Source organism: Clupea harengus, chromosome 7 (genome assembly GCF_900700415.2).
Source record: "Clupea harengus chromosome 7, Ch_v2.0.2, whole genome shotgun sequence".
NCBI classification, from domain to species: domain Eukaryota; kingdom Metazoa; phylum Chordata; class Actinopteri; order Clupeiformes; family Clupeidae; genus Clupea; species Clupea harengus.
This window is the reverse complement of record NC_045158.1, coordinates 29294232-29313284: the sequence shown is the minus strand read 5'-3', so window position 1 is coordinate 29313284 and position 19053 is coordinate 29294232. Positions and strand designations below refer to the sequence as shown.

Genomic DNA, 19053 nt, shown 5'->3' with positions numbered 1-19053 from the left:
GGATATATTTTGCATTTGTGCATAGTGTTACATACAGTTAGTGTAGCAACTTCGTGACATGAGGAGTAGACGTTCAAGGTAAGAGACGTGTTTATTAATGAATTAAACCCGATGCGACCAAGATAGGATGTCAACAGGTTGACTACCAGGCTAAGCTAACGCATCGTTTAGCTACGTTAGCTTGCTGCTATGTATTTTCCACGGTTGAAAAGTTCGGTGAACAAGTCGGTTGTTTGTTTAGCCGTATGACTTCGTAAAAATTCGGTTAACAAAACAGTTGAGTATTAAAACTTATAACTTCACAGAATTAAAATAAAAAAATAAAACGATCGTTTAAAAGTCAGGCAAACGACGTTGTAGCTCAGCGAAAAAATAGAGGTCCTGCTAATAGCCAGTTCCTGCCTGGTAACTCATCTTAACCAATCAACATTCTAGAATTACATCCGTATGCGGATCGTTTTTGAGTCAACCCATCGTCTACTTACAGTGCCCACTGGTTCAAAAAGGGGGTTGTACCACTCGATCGCCCCGTGTTCTTAACTGTTGGATTTGGGCTACGTTCTGATTGCGTCACAGTCCAGGATTCTAAAACTTGCCCTGTTTTGAGACGTCACAGTCGCATAGAAAGACAGACATCGCCGTTGCAAAACCAGTCGTGATGGCTGTTGAGGTCTGCAGCGTTTGGGATGAAAGCACGATGAGATAAGGAGTTAAAAAAAACGCCGTCATCTCCAGTGCAACCTGAGCATAGCCTACTTGCTTGCGTATTTAAAATATAAGCAATGCATGCGTAAACAAGTATGAAACGCAAATGCGAAAGAAAGCGACCAGAGTCGGGGAAAAGAGTATGTGCAGCGAAAAGAGAAGAGGCGGAGCCCAACTCAGACATTTATATCGGCATAACAGGTAGGCTGAGGACGGGGCAACATCAAGGTTGAACTAGTATTTAATTTTGACGATCATGGTCGCACAAACACACTTACTGTAGCCTATGTCACCCTTCGATGTAGCCTACGTTATAGGACGCTCGATCTGGCCGACGTTGTCGCTAAATCATTCCCCATATTCTTAATTAAAAATGGCGACACCGGTGGGTAGCAATTGCAAAAACAGGAGGAACTACTTCAGACCAACTTGCAGGGTGTAGGGCAAGATGTAGGTCTATTCATGTAGCCAAAGTCTAAAGCCGAACTGTAGGGTATGATGGTTTACGATTAGCCTATGAATAGGCCATACTAATGTCTGCTGCTGACACGTCCAGAAGTTCAAAATGTTTCAGCAGATACGGCCAATGTGTTAAAGGGGTTTTCAAGTTATTGTAACCTATCTATCGTAGCCTACGTTGGATGCTTTATCTTCTGACTGAAAACAACGACAGACAAAGAACCAGTAAATTAGGCTACAACATTTTTTTTTCCCCCTCGAACAGTCGTAGACGAGGTCTCCTTCAGGCTATAATTATGACTTTTTATAATTTGGGGAGATGGGTGAGCTAACGGCTACGTATGTATAATGGGTTAAGGAATGCATGTCTGATTATTCTATATTTTTCGATTCCAGAATTAATATTGCATCATAGGTTGTCCTATGTGCATAATGTAGCCCTAGGCTGCTGATAAAGCTTCGATCATTTTGAGGCCACAAAACCATTTAGATCTCCTTATATCTGCATCTATAGATTGATTTAAATATTCTCTGTTTCCAGGTTATACTTTTTTTCTCCGTTGCATCAAATCCACCCCTAAGCCTATTTCAATTCCACTGTCTATGTGTATAACTCGACCTACAGTTTACATTGTATCAAAAAATCTGAGACTGTTGTTCAAATTCATCTGCATTTCTATTGGCTGGGCTTGGCTTTTCTCCTAGCAACGGCTCGGGCATTGCTCCAATTAGAATTGCTAATTTTGCCTTCCAACTTTAAAATTCTACAGCGGTGCGTGGAGTGACTGACGTCCTTCCTAGAAAGAGCTTTTTTGTGGATGGGGTGGTGTCATACTTGACTTTGCCCACATTTGTAGATTTGCTCACAAGAAAGGTTCGGGACACGAGTTGTCTTCCTCAAGCCATCGAATTCTGTCAAGAGTAGGATTGTTACATTGTAGATGTTGAATAGTTTCCAAACGTTACCTGATTGGAATGAACAAAAACTAAGAAGATACTTTTGCAAGTCTGTTTCAATCGCATAGCGTTATGCAGTAAGCTTGCAATTTTGTTTTGCTTCTGCAGCAGGGGAGCTTTGTCCACGCTCTTAAAAAAACAAAAAATTCGAATCGAATCAAAAGATACGACTACTTAAGAAGTCTGAAACCGAAGATAGCGTAGGCTACGTAGATTAGCCTATAGCTTGTGTGCCTGATAGGCAACGTCTCAGGAGGCTACTTTAAGTTCGGCCAACTAAGACCAAGTATGTATTCAAGAATGTCTTTTCAAGGAAACGAGGTAGTAAATGGCATTGAATTCATTAAAGGTAAGTGCTTGGTCTATTTGGTTTTGTATAGTTTGCTTTCTACACTGACGCTGGTAGCCAATCGTTTTTAATCGCATGCTTCCGGAACGCAGATTCAAATTCACGTTTCGTGTGCTTGGGCATTTGTGTGGCGTGGTTGATCTGAGTCTACATTGGTGTATGGCGTTACAATTCAGGCCCTAGCTCTAAATCGTTCTAAATTGCATTGTGCAATGTTGTGACCATCAAACAAAAAGTTGCATTGTTGCTCCCCTAATTCATTCTCTCTCTGTTTGTTTTCTTTTAGATCAACTCTACTTTGCTATTCTCCAACACAAAGTTAAAAACACCGCCGAGAGGCACGGCTTTTGCGTTGACGACGAGCTGTCTTATGAGAAGTAAGTGTGCTGTATCTTTTAGGTGATTTACTCTGTCTCTCATGTGAGTGTAACTGTAGCTGTGTTGCAGCCTAAAAAGAAAATAGTTTTCTTTTATAACTTTATCATCTGTTTGTTGTTTTCTCACATATTCTCCGAACAGTTTGGAAGAGTAACTAACCGTATTGTCTATTTTAGCTTCTATGCGGACTTTGGCCCGCTGAACTTGGCCATGTTGTATCGCTTCTCCTGCAAGCTGAGCAAAAAACTGAAGGTAAACCCGAATTAACTCCACACCTCAAGATATGTAAACAGCGCCATGTAATCTGCTTGACGACTAACACCAATTCATCAAAGTCCGCACTGCCAGTGCTGTAGATATGGCACACGTCCCAGTGAAACCTGCTATTTGCTTGTCGGTCACAGTCCTGTCCCTAATGTGTGGTTATGCAGTCCATGATCTGTGCCTTGAGAAATGGTGTGAACTGTATATTTAAGCATCTTCTGCAGAGTTGTAAAAATATTTATTTTAGTGCATCTGTGGGGTAAATTGACTTGTCCTTTCTAGTCAACGGCCTGTCGTGTGTGTGTGTGTGTGTGTGTGTGGATATGGATGTGTGCGTGTGTATGGATGTGTGTGTGTGTGTGACCTTTGTACTCAAAGTAATACAGTTGCAAAGCATGTGCACAACCACAGTATTGTTTACCTTATGTGGCATATGCCATACATGGAGGTCATTTGAGTTGTTTTCCCGGGGAAACATGGTGTTCGCGCCATAAGGCTGCACCAAAATGTTTTTTGACGACTTAAAACGAAATATCATATGTGATTAGTGGTATTGTCTTCTGCTTGATTTTCAGTCCTTCACGCTTGCAAAGAAAAAGATCATTTTTTACTCCTGTGGAGACAAAAAGAAACAAGTCAATGCGGCCTATTTGATTGGCTCATATGCTGTAAGTAAGCCTGAGTTTTGCCGTTTTTTTGTTTTAATGTGAAGACATTGTTGTATTTGGACATTTTCAATGTAATTTAAGTGAATATGCATGTCAAGGCCTCATATTTGTCATCTATATTATGATTGTATTGCGTAAGAGAATCCAAATTGTGTGATTCGGCATAATCAGACAATAGTACAGTAGTCAAACCAAATTTAGCTAGTTTGTGAACCTGATTATTATCATCATCATCATTGTTTATTCAGGGAGAATTGACTGAGCACAGGGCTCTTTTGCAGCAAAGCCCTGATTGAGGCTACATAATACATACAACAATAAATAAACAAACCAAAACAAAACAGACAAAATAAATAAGCAAAACACATTAAACAACTCAGAAATTAAGTATATAATTTTTTTTTTACATAAGTAAAAAGAATTAAATCAGAGAATCATTTAGAACATCATTGAGGCACATCCTTAGCATCTAAAAGGCTCTTAAATGAAATTATATTGATATACACCAGATAATATGTCGATCAGTAAAGGTACATCAGTAAGATGCCATATGGTAACTCTTACAACAACACTCTTGTTGATATGCAACCCAATGGATTTGCTCCGTATACCTTTGACCTATTTAAACAGCCTTGACTGATTACACAATCACACGGCATATCAGTCCAACATTCTGCCTGCCTAGAAGTACAAACAGGTGGCAGGCAGGCAGGCTGCCAGTGATTTTGTTTGATGGTCCCTGAAGACTATTCATTTAACTCGTTCGGCTCTCGATGTAGTGTTTACAAGTTAGCCCATCATCGTGGAGGCCAGTTGCACACATCATAGGTAGATTGTCTGTATTACACTGGACATAATCATTTGGGAGTTTGCTGGTTTTGGTTAACGTTTCTTTCTTACTTCTTCTTCTCTCCTCCCTCCCTCCTAAAGGTAATGCACCTCCAGAAGACGCCTGAGGAGGCCTTCAGCCTGTTGGCGTCTAGAAACGCCACATTTCTGCCGTTCAGGTGAGCATCTTATGAGTTTGGTACCAGAGGCACTCCAAACAAGCACCTAACCCTAGCAGCAGGAACCCCAGGGGTACTCCAAACAAGCGTATAACCCCTAGCAGCAGGAACCCCAGGGGCACTCCAAACAAGCGTATAACCCCTAGCAGCAGGAACCCCAGGGGTACTCCAAACAAGCACCTGCACCTAGCATGAGGAACCCCAGGGGTACTCCAAACAAGCACCTGAACCTAGCATGAGGAACCCCAGGGGTACTCCAAACAAGCACCTGAACCTAGCAGCAGGAACCCCAGGGGTACTCCAAACAAGCACCTGAACCTAGCAGCAGGAACCCCAGGGGCACTCCAAACAAGCACCTGAACCTAGCAGCAGGAACCCCAGGGGTACTCCAAACAAGCACCTGAACCTAGCATGAGGAACCCCAGGGGCACTCCAAACAAGCACCTGAACCTAGCAGCAGGAACCCCAGGGGTACTCCAAACAAGCACCTGATGAACCTAGCAGCAGGAACCCCACATTCATTCATTGTATCATCTCATTTCATAACTTCAAAAAGACTGCCAGCCCGCTGAGGGTCAAATGCACCATCAATACAATGGATCACGATCACAAGCAACAAATACAAGCCTGTAAAGGTTTACCAAGGTGACAAGTTATGCTAGGGAAGATTTACTTTAAATAAATATGACTGCATTTACCTGTCATGGATTATTATAAAGCGTGCCGAGAGTAAAACTCAGAATGTTTGGCCTTTTGAGTCTGTTAAAGTTTGCCTTCTTTCAGATGACCTACATCTCAGACTGATATGCTCTCCGTGTTTCTCTGTGTTTTCTGTCAGAGATGCCTCCTTTGGAACCTGCATGTACAATCTGAACATTCTGGACTGCCTGCGAGCTGTACACAAGGTATGTGTGTGTGTTCAATATTAGAGCTGTACACAAGGTGTGTGTGTGTGTGTGTGTTCAATATTAGGGCTGTACACAAGGTGTGTGTGTGTGTGTGTGTGTGTGTTCAATATTAGGGCTGTACACAAGGTATGTGTGTGTTCAATATTAGGGCTGTACACAAGGTGTGTGTGTGTGTTCAATATTAGTGCTGTACACAAGGTATGTGTGTGTTCAATATTAGAGTTGTACACAAGGTGTGTGTGTGTGTTCAATATTAGAGTTGTACACAAGGTATGTGTGTGTTCAATATTAGGGCTGTACACAAGGTATGTGTGTGTTCAATATTAGGGCTGTACACAAGGTGTGTGTGTGTGTGTGTTCAATATTAGTGCTGTACACAAGGTATGTGTGTGTTCAATATTAGAGTTGTACACAAGGTGTGTGTGTGTGTTCAATATTAGAGTTGTACACAAGGTGTGTGTTCAATATTAGGGCTGTACACAAGGTGTGTGTGTGTTCAATATTAGGGCTGTACACAAGGTGTGTGTGTGTTCAATATTAGAGCTGTTCACAAAGGTGTGTGTTCAATATTAGTGCTGCACACAAGGTGTGTGTTCAATATTAGGCACTGGATGTAGTAGCGTTTCACTGACTGCCTGAACTGTGATCTTGACCATAAAATCCCAACTGGTTGTGTCTCCTAGGCGCTGCGGTTGGGATGGCTGGACTTTTCCCTGTTTGATGTGGAGGAATATGAACATTATGAGGTAATGTCTAAAATCTTGTTTTTATTTAGTTGTTGCGTTAAACAAGCCGTCCGCTGATATATTACGTTTACTTTGGCTTTCAACACTTGTCAAGTCTATCGGTGAAATGAAACAAGCCGTTGCTGTGCGCTGCTGCGTGAGCAAATTATATCTCAGCGTTTCATCAGTATGTCCCAGACACTGAGAATGTTGTGTCATCTCGGACAGGATACTGAGAACATCTCTTCAGTTGTTGAGAGCAGTGAGTTCTAGCATTCTTGCTCTTTCACAGAAGCTCATATTGTGATCCATGCCTCACATGTATAATAACAAGTGTGAAGGATAATGCGCTGAATTCCTGCATCAAGTGTGAAGGATAATGCGGTGAATTCCTGTATCAAGTGTGAAGGATAATGCGCTGAATTCCTGCATCAAGTGTGAAGGATAATGCGGTGAATTCCTGCATCAAGTGTGAAGGATAATGCGCTGGATTCCTGCATCAAGTGTGAAGGATAATGCGCTGAATTCCTCTATCAAGTGTGAAGGATAATGCATTGAATTCCTCTATCAAGTGTGAAGGATAATGCGGTGAATTCCTGTATCAAGTGTGAAATTCCTCTATCAAGTGTGAAGGATAATGCATTGAATTCCTGTATCAAGTGTGAAGGATAATGCATTGAATTCCTGTATCAAGTGTGAAGGATAATGCATTGAATTCCTGTATCAAGTGTGAAGGATAATGCGCTGAATTCCTGTCACCATTTCTCTCCCCCAGAGAGCAGAGAACGGGGACTTCAACTGGATCATTCCGGGGAAGTTTCTGGCCTTCAGCGGGCCCCATCCAAAGAGCAAAATTGAAAATGGTAGGTTCACCGCAGCACGGAGATGCACAGTGACGTTGAGAATGGTAGGTTCACAGCAGCACGAAGATGCACAGTGACGTTTAGAATGGTAGGTTCACAGCAGCACAGAGATGAATGGTAGGTTCACAGCAGCACGGAGGAGAATGGTAGGTTCACAGCAGCACAGAGATGAATGGTAGGTTCACAACAGCACGGAGATGCACAGTGACGATAGTAATTCTCCTTTTTCTTAAATACTCTTTATATATGCACCTGACTGTGTGGCCATGTTGTGAAGCAGTGTAGTGAGTGAGGTTGTACATGAACCTGTGGGGTACTGCTGTAACGGCAGGCTTGGTCCGTAGTTTTAATTTATAGCTGTGATGTACTGTAACCTTACTGTACTGATCTTCCTATGATATCAAATGAATGAGAAGTAATCCATGCCATATCCTCTGTGCTCTGTCCTCACCATTAATACAGTCATAATGTTTATATAAATAAGATGAATTATTATTATTATTATTATTATTATTATTATTATATAACAGCCCATATTAATTTGAGATGTCCTTTCTTCTTCCTCCTAAGGCTACCCTCTGCATGCACCAGAGGCCTACTTCCCATACTTCCGGAAGCACAACGTCACCTCCGTGATCCGGCTGAACAAGAAGATGTATGACGCCAAGCGCTTCACCGACATGGGCTTCGAGCACCACGACCTGTTCTTTGTGGACGGCAGCACGCCAACCGACGCCATTGTCAGCAAGTTCCTACACATCTGCGAGAATGCAAAGGGAGCTATTGCTGTCCACTGTAAAGGTGTGTGTGTGTGTGTGTGTGTGTGTGTGAGATGAATATGTGTGTAGTTTTCCAGAAAGCAAAACCTGTAATTGTTGCACAGTGAGGCTGAAACTCGGAGCTAGAAGACGCTCGTCTGGGCTGCTGACTCTGTGTGTGTGTGTCTCTTCCTTCATAGCTAGAAGACGCTTGTCTGGCCTGCTGACTCTGTGTGTGTGTGTGTGTGTGTGTGTGTGTGTGTGTGTGTCTTCCTTCATAGCTAGAAGACGCTTGTCTGGGCTGCTGACTCTAGTGTGTGTGTGTGTGTGTCTCTCTTCCTTCACAGCTGGCCTCGGCCGCACAGAGACCCTGATTGGCTGCTGACTCTAGTGTGTGTGTGTGTGTCTGTCTCTTCCTTCACAGCGGGCCTCGGCCGCACAGGGACCCTGATTGGCTGCTGACTCTAGTGTGTGTGTGTGTGTGTGTGTGTGTCTCTTCCTTCACAGCGGGCCTCGGCCGCACAGGGACCCTGATTGGCTGCTGACTCTAGTGTGTGTGTGTGTGTGTGTCTCTTCCTTCACAGCGGGCCTCGGCCGCACAGGGACCCTGATTGGCTGCTACCTGATGAAGCACTTCAGACTGACGGCTGCCGAAGCCATCGCGTGGATCCGAATCTGCAGACCCGGCTCGGTCATTGGACCACAGCAGAACTATGTGGAAGAGTGAGTCAGTCATGCCCTCCCATTCCCTGCCGCTTCCTTGTTATGGAACATTACTGCTTTATGTTTTTTTTTTATTATTATTATTATTATTATTATTTTTTTTAACATTGTATTTATTGATTTTTGGTTTACAACATACAGGTAGTACAGACATCACAAATGATGATACACAGTTGTAAACCCCGCTGCCCCACCCTATTTCTTTGAGGAGATCATAGACCAAGGTTATAGAGATTTGCAGGGATGTTTTTATATATTTGTAGTTGTCTCATTTGACCATATGCTTTGACAGAGTAGAGCCACACACACATTGCAATAGCAGTGGCTATTGACCTTCCATGCTACAATATTTAAAAACAGAATATCTAAACATTTTAACGACAGTTATGATGTTGCCGTGGTTCACACGAAGAAGCTGTCTAAATGCTTTATAATATTAGATAACTAACTTGACCTGTGAGTAATTGATTCATGAATGACCTCTCTTCCACACAGGAAGCAGAACGGCATGTGGGCGGAGGGCGATCTCTTCCGCGAGAAGCTGAGCGAACAGGAGAACGGCTCGAACAAGATGGCCACCGTCACGGGAATCCTGTCTGGTGTCGACGACATCTCCATCAACGACTGCAACAAGAACAGGCCGAGCAGGAACTCGGACACGAAGCTGGTGAGGCTCAGAGAGGGGAGAGGATGATGAAGAGTGAGGATGAGGAAGAATGAGGATGAGGAAGAGAGAGTCTCAGAGGATGAGGAAGAGAGAGTCTCAGAGGATGAGGAAGAGAGAGGATGAGGAAGGAAGAGGATGAGGAAGAGAGAGGATGAAGAAGAGAGAGAGGATGAGGGAGAGTGAGGATGAGGAAGAGTGAGTCTCAGAGAGGATGAGGAAGAGTGAGGCTCAGAGAGGGAAGAGGATGAGGAAGAGTGATGAAGAGATATTAAAGACTACAGCATTGGGGGGGAGGGGGGGGGTACGAAGAAGGGAGACGTGGGTGTGTGGATAGTTACAGTTACGTACCTGAGCAATGGAAGAGCTGCTTGACCCTGTGTGTGTTTGACTGTGTGTGTTTGAGTTTGACTGTGTGTTTGACTGTGTGTGTTTGACTGTGTGTGTGTGTTTGACTACGTGTGTTTGACTGCGTGTGTGTGTGTGACTGCGTGTGTTTGACTGCGTGTGTTTGACTGCGTGTGTTTGACTGTGTGTGTGTTTGACTGTGTGTGTGTTTGACTGTGTGTGTGTTTGACTGTGTGTGTGTTTGACTGTGTGTGTGTTTGACTGTGTGTGTGTGTGTGTTTGACTGTGTGTGTGTGTGTGTTTGGCTGTGTGTGTGTGTGTGTTTGGCTGTGTGTGTTTGGCTGTGTGTGTTTGGCTGTGTGTGTTTGACTGCGTGTGTTTGACTGCGTGTGTTTGATTGTGTGTGTTTGACTGTGTGTGTGTGTGATTGGCTGTGTGTGTGATTGACTGTGTGTGTGATTCACTGTGTGTGTTTCACTGTGTGTGTTTCACTGTGTGTTTGACCTCTCCGCAGTACGACAATGAGGACGAGGGCAGCGCCATCACTCAAGGGGACAAACTTCGTGCGCTGAAGAGCAGGAGGCAGGCCAGAGCGTCCACCGGCTCCTTATCGTAAGGATCCTCCCCTTTCCCTTCATGCTCCATCAGTGCCCCTTGGGCGCACTACCCACTCTGGCCACTAGGGGGGCACACCACATATGGTGGTCATTCTTCATACCAGCCTCAATATAAGCATTAAAAACAAGTATAACGACCAGTTTGTAATAACTGCTCTGCTATTGGCTGGTACCCTGACAGCACATGGGTGTCATGGGTGTTTGACTGCACAGCACAACAGGTAGGTGTGTTTAAATGAGGGGGTGAAGCCTCCCTTTTATGTGCTGAACATAACCCTGTGCTCGTGGAACACACGCCACACCATCTTCTCTCTCTTCCAACTGACATCAGCAAATACAGTTTGGACTTTAGTCAAGGTTCTAAGTGACTTCGTCTTAAACCCTATAGATACCTTGTGATCCATTGTGGCACTACCGTTTAAGCTCTTAGAGAGAAAAACACATCTGTGTTGCCTAGTCGGCCATTAAAGTCGTCCTGTCCTGTCCTCACAAAAAAACGCAAAAGGTCCCATTCCGTATCTTTTTCGAAGTAGAACAAATGGATCTAAATAGAAGGGTTTTTATTTTTTTTGCGTAGAAGTCTGGAGGAAAATTCTCGTCTCCCCCCCCCCCCCTTCTTTGCTTACTTTTCCTGCCTTGCACTGATCCGTTGAGGGTTCGGGAGGATAGGGGTGTATGGGGAATGGTATACTATGTGGTGTACTAACGAGGTCTTTTAATGATTTACGTTCTATCCATGGCTAGACCGTGAATGATGTTACTGTATGTCCTCACCATCGCATGGGCGACCTTTAACCCCTCACAGCGCATGGGTGACCTTTAACCCTCACCATCGCATGGGCGACCTTCTTTCACCCTCACAGCGCATGGCCTCGCTGTTTTAAAAGGAATGTTCTCTAGTGTGTCTGATTCACCACAAGCCAGCAATCAAGTCACCTCTGTGATTGACCACTAATCGCACATATCTGTGAACTCTATAGAATGATTACACGAATGCACTGAAATTGAAGCGTTAGTGCTGTAAACTTAATGATATGATTGAACTGTAATCCCCCCCCCCCCCCCCCTTTACATTTTAATTGGCTAGAATTCTTGCACCTCTGTCTCATTTGCTAACATTTATAGTAACACAAATAATGGACTGTGTACAGAATGAACATAGATTGTCTTTCAATTTCTGGACTTGAATAGTGGCTTGAATGTTGGCTTGTCATAACCCCCACCCCACCCCTTTGGTCTGTTTTAGTTTTTTTTTGTCTAGAAAATTCTCCTCCTTTCTTCTGCTGTTGTTTGTGACGTGTTAATATATCCTTCTGTCTAGATGGCTGGTAGCTATGCTGATCACTTCGCTCTGTAGCCTTGCCCTGTGGTGGCTTGTGTGTGGCTTCCCCTCGGCCGTCATCCATTTGTGTATAGACGGTTTAGGAGTGTAGGTGAGCCTCGGGCCCCCCAGGCCCCCGTCCCGGGCCCCCGCCCCCAGTCCCCCAGCCTCAGGAGCCCCAGAATGCAGTGCTGTAAGTGTGCCCCTCCCCCACTCATCTCTCTCTCCTCCAATCAGCGCCCTCCAAATCTGAACTATTTTACCAGAATGTTGAGCAAATGGCTTCAGTTAGTCTTGTTCTGTTCCTGAGACCTGTTGGTAAACTCTCCAGGCCTGTGCAGAAATCCATGCTTTGTGTATTATATGGCCTTTCATAACTATACTATAGTATGTTTTAGAATGGGACTACAACTTCAGCTACAACCTAGTTAGTTTATCAATTGTTCAGTCTTTCAGGCCATTCAGTTCAGTCAATTTTTTTGTATTATTAATCGATTAGTTGAATAGTTTCAAAATTGAAATGCTATTTAATATATATATTTTGAAGTTTAAAGGTTTTTACATTTTTCCTTTAAAAGATGTCATAAACTAAACAAATCATAATGCATTAATACATTAGTTGATGCATTTATTAAAAGGTGTTTTGAAAAACAGTCTTTTCAAACAGCTCTGTTTGGTTCAGTGTAACATAGTATCACATTAACAGCACTTCACTTGTCCCAGCATGTACACAGATATGTGTCCGGTACCTTGGGCTTGTGGACGTGCACACAACCACAGCACACCTACCCTCCTCCAGTGCTATCTCCTCTAACTAGTACTCAACTCGCACCTACAGTAGTTACGTTCCTGCACTTTTCTTTTTCTTATGTAAAATAGTATTTATTGTTACACTAGGTTTCTTTTGCTTTAAGCTTGATTTTTCTCTCCTTTGGATAAAAAGTGTCTGCTAAATGACTAAATGTATATGCACCTAGCATTGCTAAATGACTAAATGTAATGTAAATGTATAAGCTCATAGCACTGCTCGAGACGGAACATGATCAGGAGAGTAAGCAACTTGTTTTTTTTGTTTATAGCTTTCGGTTTGCCCCTGCTGGTCAAATGCCTGTAAAGCAGAAGTGTGCCCCTGCTGGTCAAATGCCGGTAAAGCAGAAGTGTGCCCCCCTGCTGGTCAAATGCCTGTAGAGCAGAAGTGTGCCCCTGCTGGTCAACTGTGCGTCATTGCAGTTGATGACACTCCTAGCAGAGCCCAGGGTTTAGGGAAATGATCCTTGATGGAAATGGTTTCGATCATGCTGCTGTTACGCCGTCATTCTTTAGATATGTTTTGTGCCTCCATTACAGCAAAGTGAACTCTGGCTATTCTATAGATCTAGAGGCCGTTCTATAGGCCTAGAGGCTATTCTATAGATCTAGAGGCTGTTCTATAGATCTAGAGGCTGTTCTATAGGTCTAGAGGCTGTTCTATAGATCTAGAGGCCGTTCTATAGGCCTAGAGGCTATTCTATAGATCTAGAGGCTGTTCTATAGGTCTAGAGGCTGTTCTATAGATCTAGAGGCCGTTCTATAGGCCTAGAGGCTATTCTATAGATCTAGAGGCTGTTCTATAGGCCTAGAGGCTATTCTATAGATCTAGAGGCTATTCTATAGAGGCTATTCTATAGATCTAGAGGCTATTCTATAGGTCTAGAGGCTGTTCTATAGATCTAGAGGCCGTTCTATAGGCCTAGAGGCTATTCTATAGATCTAGAGGCTGTTCTATAGGTCTAGAGGCTGTTCTATAGGCCTAGAGGCTATTCTATAGGTCTAGAGGCTATTCTATAGATCTAGAGGCTATTCTATAGAGGCTATTCTATAGGTCTAGAGGCTGTTCTATAGATCTAGAGGCCGTTCTATAGGCCTAGAGGCTATTCTATAGATCTAGAGGCTGTTCTATAGGTCTAGAGGCCAGTTCACACCTGGTATAAACATGCGTCCTGGTTGATCCAATCACAGGTGGACGGCACATTAGAGTGTGTCTCGCATGAGTCTTGGATCTCACTTCCCCACTCTATAAACATCATATCCGCTTTTGCAACGGCGAAATGTTTTTCGTAACCAGCGAAGGCAGCCATCGGGGATTAACAACAACAAGATTCCCCCCAAGTATATTCCCCATCAAAACAAAAAGAGTTTGTAGCCTACATGAATATAAATTGAACAGGCATAATTTAAATACAATCCTTAAACCCAGACTGCATTGTAGTGCACTCTGTGTGGGATGAGGGGATCTGTCCATGATTCTTTTGATGTGTGGAGTTTTCAGATGTCCTGAGAAACCCAGGCTGACCTTTTGACCTCTGAGAAACCCATGCTTACCTCCTTGACCTTTTGACCTCTCCTCTCAGGGTCAGGTCTTTCACTTCAGGACTTTTATTCTCTTTTGTTTTCCCATCTGATCTCCTACAGATTAGAAGAGAATAAAACGCACACCAGATCAGCATCTCGGTCGTTAAGGTATAGAATAACAGGTTTTTTTTTCCTCGGCATTCTGGCGAAAGTGGCCATGCTCAGTAGTTTCCCTTTGTGTTCTGAAACAGGATCATTCTGCAGTCCAGCGCAGCACAGGCGGCCCAGTCCCAGAAGGAGCTCAGGAAGAGGAGCAGGATGTCTCTCGGAGGAGCGAACACGGGCGTCAGGTCAGTGGCGTCCCATCACCTCCTCTCGAGCGCTGGGGGGGTTCTCTCTTCTCAGCCAGAACTATTTACACACGCGATGCTCTTTATTTACACACGCGATGCTCTTTATTAGTGTTGGGCAGTCATAACCATTTACACACGCGATGCTCTTTATTAGTGTTGGGCAGTCATAACCATTTACACACGCGATGCTCTTTATTAGTGTTGGGCAGTCATAACCATTTACACACGTGATGCTCTTTATTAGTGTTGGGCAGTCATGGTTATTTACACACGCGATGCTCTTTATTAGTGTTGGGCAGTCATAACCATTTACACACGCGATGCTCTTTATTAGTGTTGGGCAGTCATGGTTATTTACACACGTGATGCTCTTTATTACACGCGTGAGGCTCTTAATTAGGGATATTTACACACGTGATGCTCTTTATTAGGGTTGGGCAATCATGGTTATTTTTGATCTCTTTCCAAACAAAATGTAGTTATCGCTACAGATTAGAGATGTTAAGTTGGCATTGGCTGTGAAATTTAGTTTGGTATTGTGAAGTACACACATGAAATGATATCCCTCCCTTTCATACAAATGGAAATACACTTGAGCATAATGTCATTCAGACAAATCAGGATATGTTGTTTTCCTCAGCTGCTCAATGTACCAAAGGCATTTATTGTACCAAGTGGTATTTTTAATCAGGATATTTAATTTTTAGGTCCGATATCCCAGACCTTTACTGCTCACTCAACAAAGATTCCCTTTTTTTAAAAAGAGGCATTTTAATCCAGTTTAATTGAATTCTATCTGTGTTACTCATTTTGACAAAGCTTTACTTTAAAAAAAAAAATAAAAAAGGCTTGAGTGCGAGTCAGATGTATGGAGTTCTGACTCAAGCTCTCATGAGATGAGATGAGATGCTTAACTGCTTTCTTCTCGTCAGCTCGCACTCGCACCCGAGGTTAGCCAGGTCCCTAGGCAACCTGAATGTGCTGGCGAGTGAACTGGACCACCAGGCCCACGCCCACGCTGAGCATGTATCCACCACTCTCATCACTGTTCAGCAGTGGGACTGTAGCTGCTTAGGCCCCCCCAACCACCACATCATCAACAACAATATCAACAACAACAACAGCAGCTGCGGCTGCAGCAGCAGCAACAACCACGTCCACCAGCGCCATCATGGCCCCCAGGAGCCTCCTGGTCCCGCCCCCCTCCCTGCCTCTCCGCTCTGCGGGGCTGCCGTGGGCTTGCAGCCCCCAGTAAGTCTTCCACAGACCGACCGCAACGCAACTGAACTCTATTCTCTTCTTCAGTGGCAATTCTCCGCCGCCTAGTCCATTCCCTCACGAGCACTGGTCCACAAAACCATTCGGATGGGCCTGGCCTAGCCTCATCCAGTTTTTTGCTGCTCCAGATGCTTTTGAGATCAGTGCTCCTGAGAGGAAAAGAGGCTGAGTAGAAGATGCTGATGAAAAGCAGTCAGTTAAGGGGGCCTCTATGTGGTTTTTTTTTTTCCCCTCCATTTTAGTTTTGTCTCTTTTAGCCACAACTTTTCCCACTGCCCTCCTCTCTGCCACGCGTTCTACTGCCCTCCTCTGCCACGCGTTCTACTGCCCATCTCTTCCACGCGCTCTACTGCCCTCCTCTTCCACGCACTCTGCTTGCATGGTCTGTGGCTCGCCTGAACCTTAATTCCGCTCCTCTCTGAGCTCATGGCCGTCTTCCCTTCACCAAGGTTTTCCTCAGGGGCAGATAGGTGCTCCACTCACCAAGGTTTTCATCAGGGGCAGATAGGTGCTCCACTCACCAGGGGTTGGCTCAGGGGCAGATAGGTGCTCCACTCACCAAGGGGATGGCTTTAGCTGAACATAGGCTTGGGGTAGGAGTCCCGTATTGGGCTCGGCTGTTCCAGCCTTGGTCATAAAAATGTACACAAGCTGCATCAAAACATGCTCTAGGCACAGCTGGGAACAGTCCTGCAGCCACATGAAGCTGGGTGGTATACAGCTGTAAACGATTGTGGAGAAGTAGGAATGGATCCTCAGGCAGTTCAGTCCCTTTTGTACTGGAATCTCTTGAGTGTGTGTGTGTGCTGCCTCGTTGCAATAGCCCTCTCAGTATGGGGAAATGCAGTCTCAACACTTGTGTTGCTGGCAAATAAGATGTGCCAAAGTGCAGCTATAAGACACCCTTGAAGCTAGTCAGGACTCTCCCTCACACCCACCCTCAGGTGGTTAAAGGCTTACCTCAATGCTAGGATGCCAAAGTCCAGTGTACCATGTGGAAATCACTCAAAAAGTGTGTGTATATATAATGTCATGCCACCGAGAATAACACATGTATGACCATATTGTCGTCATGCCACAAAGAATAACACATGTATGACCATATTGTCTTCAGGCAGAGGAATAATACATGTATGACCATATTGTCTTCAGGCAGTGGTTTTTAAAAGCTAAGCTCCAACAGTTATTTTGTCCTTGTGGTGGTCATTTAAAACGGCATTCTTTCATCTGGCAAATGATAAGAAACAGGAGGTTCTGCGTCCCAGAGGGGATGTCCTAAGGTATCTTTTCTAGAGCAGATTTGGACAGAACTGGGGCGAGTTTCTTCCTTTCTGCCTTGCACCACTCCATAGAGGATGAAACTAGCGGCTGTGAACCAGACCAAGATGGTTTGAATCGGACGTGCAGTGTGCTGTTGCTATGAACCAGACCAAGATGGTTTGAATCGGACGTGCAGTGTGCTGTTGCTATGAACCAGACCAAGGTGGTTTGAATCGGACGTGCAGTGTGCTGTTGCTATGAACCAGACCAAGGTGGTTTGAATCGGACGTGCAGTGTGCTGTTGCTATGAACCAGACCAAGATGGTTTGAATCGGACGTGCAGTGTGCTGTTGCTATGAACCAGACCAAGATGGTTTAAAATCAGACCCATGGTCAGACATGCAGTGTGCTGTTGCTATGGACCAGACCAAGATGGTTTAAATCAGACATGCAGTGTGCTGTTGCTATGGACCAGACCAAGATGGTTTAAAATCAGACCCATGGTCAGACATGCAGTGTGCTGTTGCTATGAACCAGACCAAGATGGTTTAAAATCAGACCCATGGTCAGACATGCAGTGTGCTGTTGCTATGGACCAGACCAAGATGGTTTAAAATCAGACCCATGGTCAGACATGCAGTGTGCTGTTGCTGCTTCAGGGAACTTCTGATTCCAACACCTCCTAGTGTGCATCTGTTTTCACACTGAAACTTTTGACTTGTTGCAGACGAGCGGTGTCCAGAAGAAGGAAAGCTCAGTCCTCTTTACAATCAGTGCGCTTTGCAAGACCCTGGTACTTCCTTGTCTTTACGGGCCTTTAAAAGCCCTCTGTATTCTTCTTGTGTGTGTGTGTGTGCGTGTGTTTTCTTTAATTTCTGCTTGCTTGACTTCATTTCACTTTGTTGAGCGTCGCGCTTACACACTTTGAGATGCTTCTAGATCTATAACACTGAGCGAGACGCCTTCACCATTATTTCAGTGAATCTTGTTTATGTGTTTGACCTTCTTTAAATACATTTGAATTGGTTACATCTAAAAGGGCCACCTTTTGTGTCATGTCCTAATGTACTTAATTGATAACTGCAGTGTGCCTTTTTAAATCAAAGTTCTGCTAGTATTATTAGTTTATTATTATTAGTAGTAGTAGTAGTTTATTATAAATGTTTCATTAGTACAAGATGTAAGCCAATGGGTAAGGTCACATGAGAATTACATACTAATTATTAAGTCAGTATGTAAGTACACTGTATTAAGGACACTTCATATAAAGCGGGACCTCTAAAAGTAACATGGCAACATCATTAAAGACTGCATACTGCAATTACCCTCTTGGTTGATGCCAACATCTTTTAATCGTTCAACCATTTTATCTTTTAAAACAAATCAGCTATTTGATTCGGCTACTTCTGGTCATTTGAATATTCAGCAATCTTACAGTTTTACGGTCAAATGCACATTTATCACTTTGTAATTGAGAATGGTCAAACTTGGTAGACCAGTGGGAGAGGCCAGTTGAAGTGGATGTACGTTTTTAACCTCTTGGTTGTTTTTTTTTCCCCCTCTTTGCAGTCAATCCATAGCCAAAGCTAGAGCACCTCTTCTGCGATGAGTGGTACAGGAAGGAACTGCATGGAACTGACCATCTGGCATATTCTCTTTTAAGAATGTGCATGGACTAGGTCTTTATAAAACACACACACAGCCTGCACCCAGGACTTTTCTTTTGTTGTTGTTGTTGTTGTTCAAAGGGACATGGGACTGTTGCCTCTGCTGTGGCTACAATGTTTAGACAAGTTCATTAGTACAGAAACTAGCTGATGCTTATGTTTAAAATCACTGTTTTTAAAACAAACAAATATTATGTTGGGTGAAACCTTTTAATTTTCCCTCAGTTAACCTGTATATAACCAGCATTTGATAATCATTGAAAACAAGGGGTGATGTAAATACTTGTACATATTTTATATCCTTTTTTTTTTTTTTATCATGTTTTCAAGGGTCAGATATCCTCATAATTGTTCAGTTATTTAAACTGTACTAATGTCCAGAGTAGAATATCATGGGAAGATATTTTAATAAAATCATTCTGACCAGTCCAGGTGGAAGTCTTTTTCTTT

General features: G+C 43.7%; 1 protein-coding gene across 5 annotated transcripts; it reads left to right on the top strand.

The window, feature by feature from the left end:
- The first annotated feature begins 558 nt into the window (after positions 1-558).
- cdc14b (cell division cycle 14B) lies at positions 559-19032 on the top strand. Of its 5 annotated transcripts, none has more exons than XM_012817139.3 (16): positions 559-906; positions 2757-2847; positions 3025-3100; positions 3688-3780; positions 4711-4787; positions 5626-5692; positions 6379-6441; positions 7196-7283; positions 7854-8084; positions 8626-8764; positions 9260-9431; positions 10291-10388; positions 14166-14213; positions 14297-14395; positions 15331-15649; positions 18506-19032. In XM_012817139.3, the coding sequence occupies exons 1-16, from the start codon at positions 801-803 to the stop codon at positions 18524-18526; spliced, it is 1788 nt and encodes a 595-aa protein (XP_012672593.2). In that variant the 5' UTR covers positions 559-800; the 3' UTR covers positions 18527-19032. The 5 variants fall into 5 exon arrangements, with proteins under 5 accessions (XP_012672593.2, XP_012672662.2, XP_012672743.2 ...); XM_031571098.2 differs by lacking the exon at positions 559-906 and adding an exon at positions 1777-2470; XM_012817208.3 differs by lacking the exon at positions 14166-14213 and having other exon boundaries at positions 561-906.
- The last annotated feature ends 21 nt before the right edge of the window (positions 19033-19053 follow it).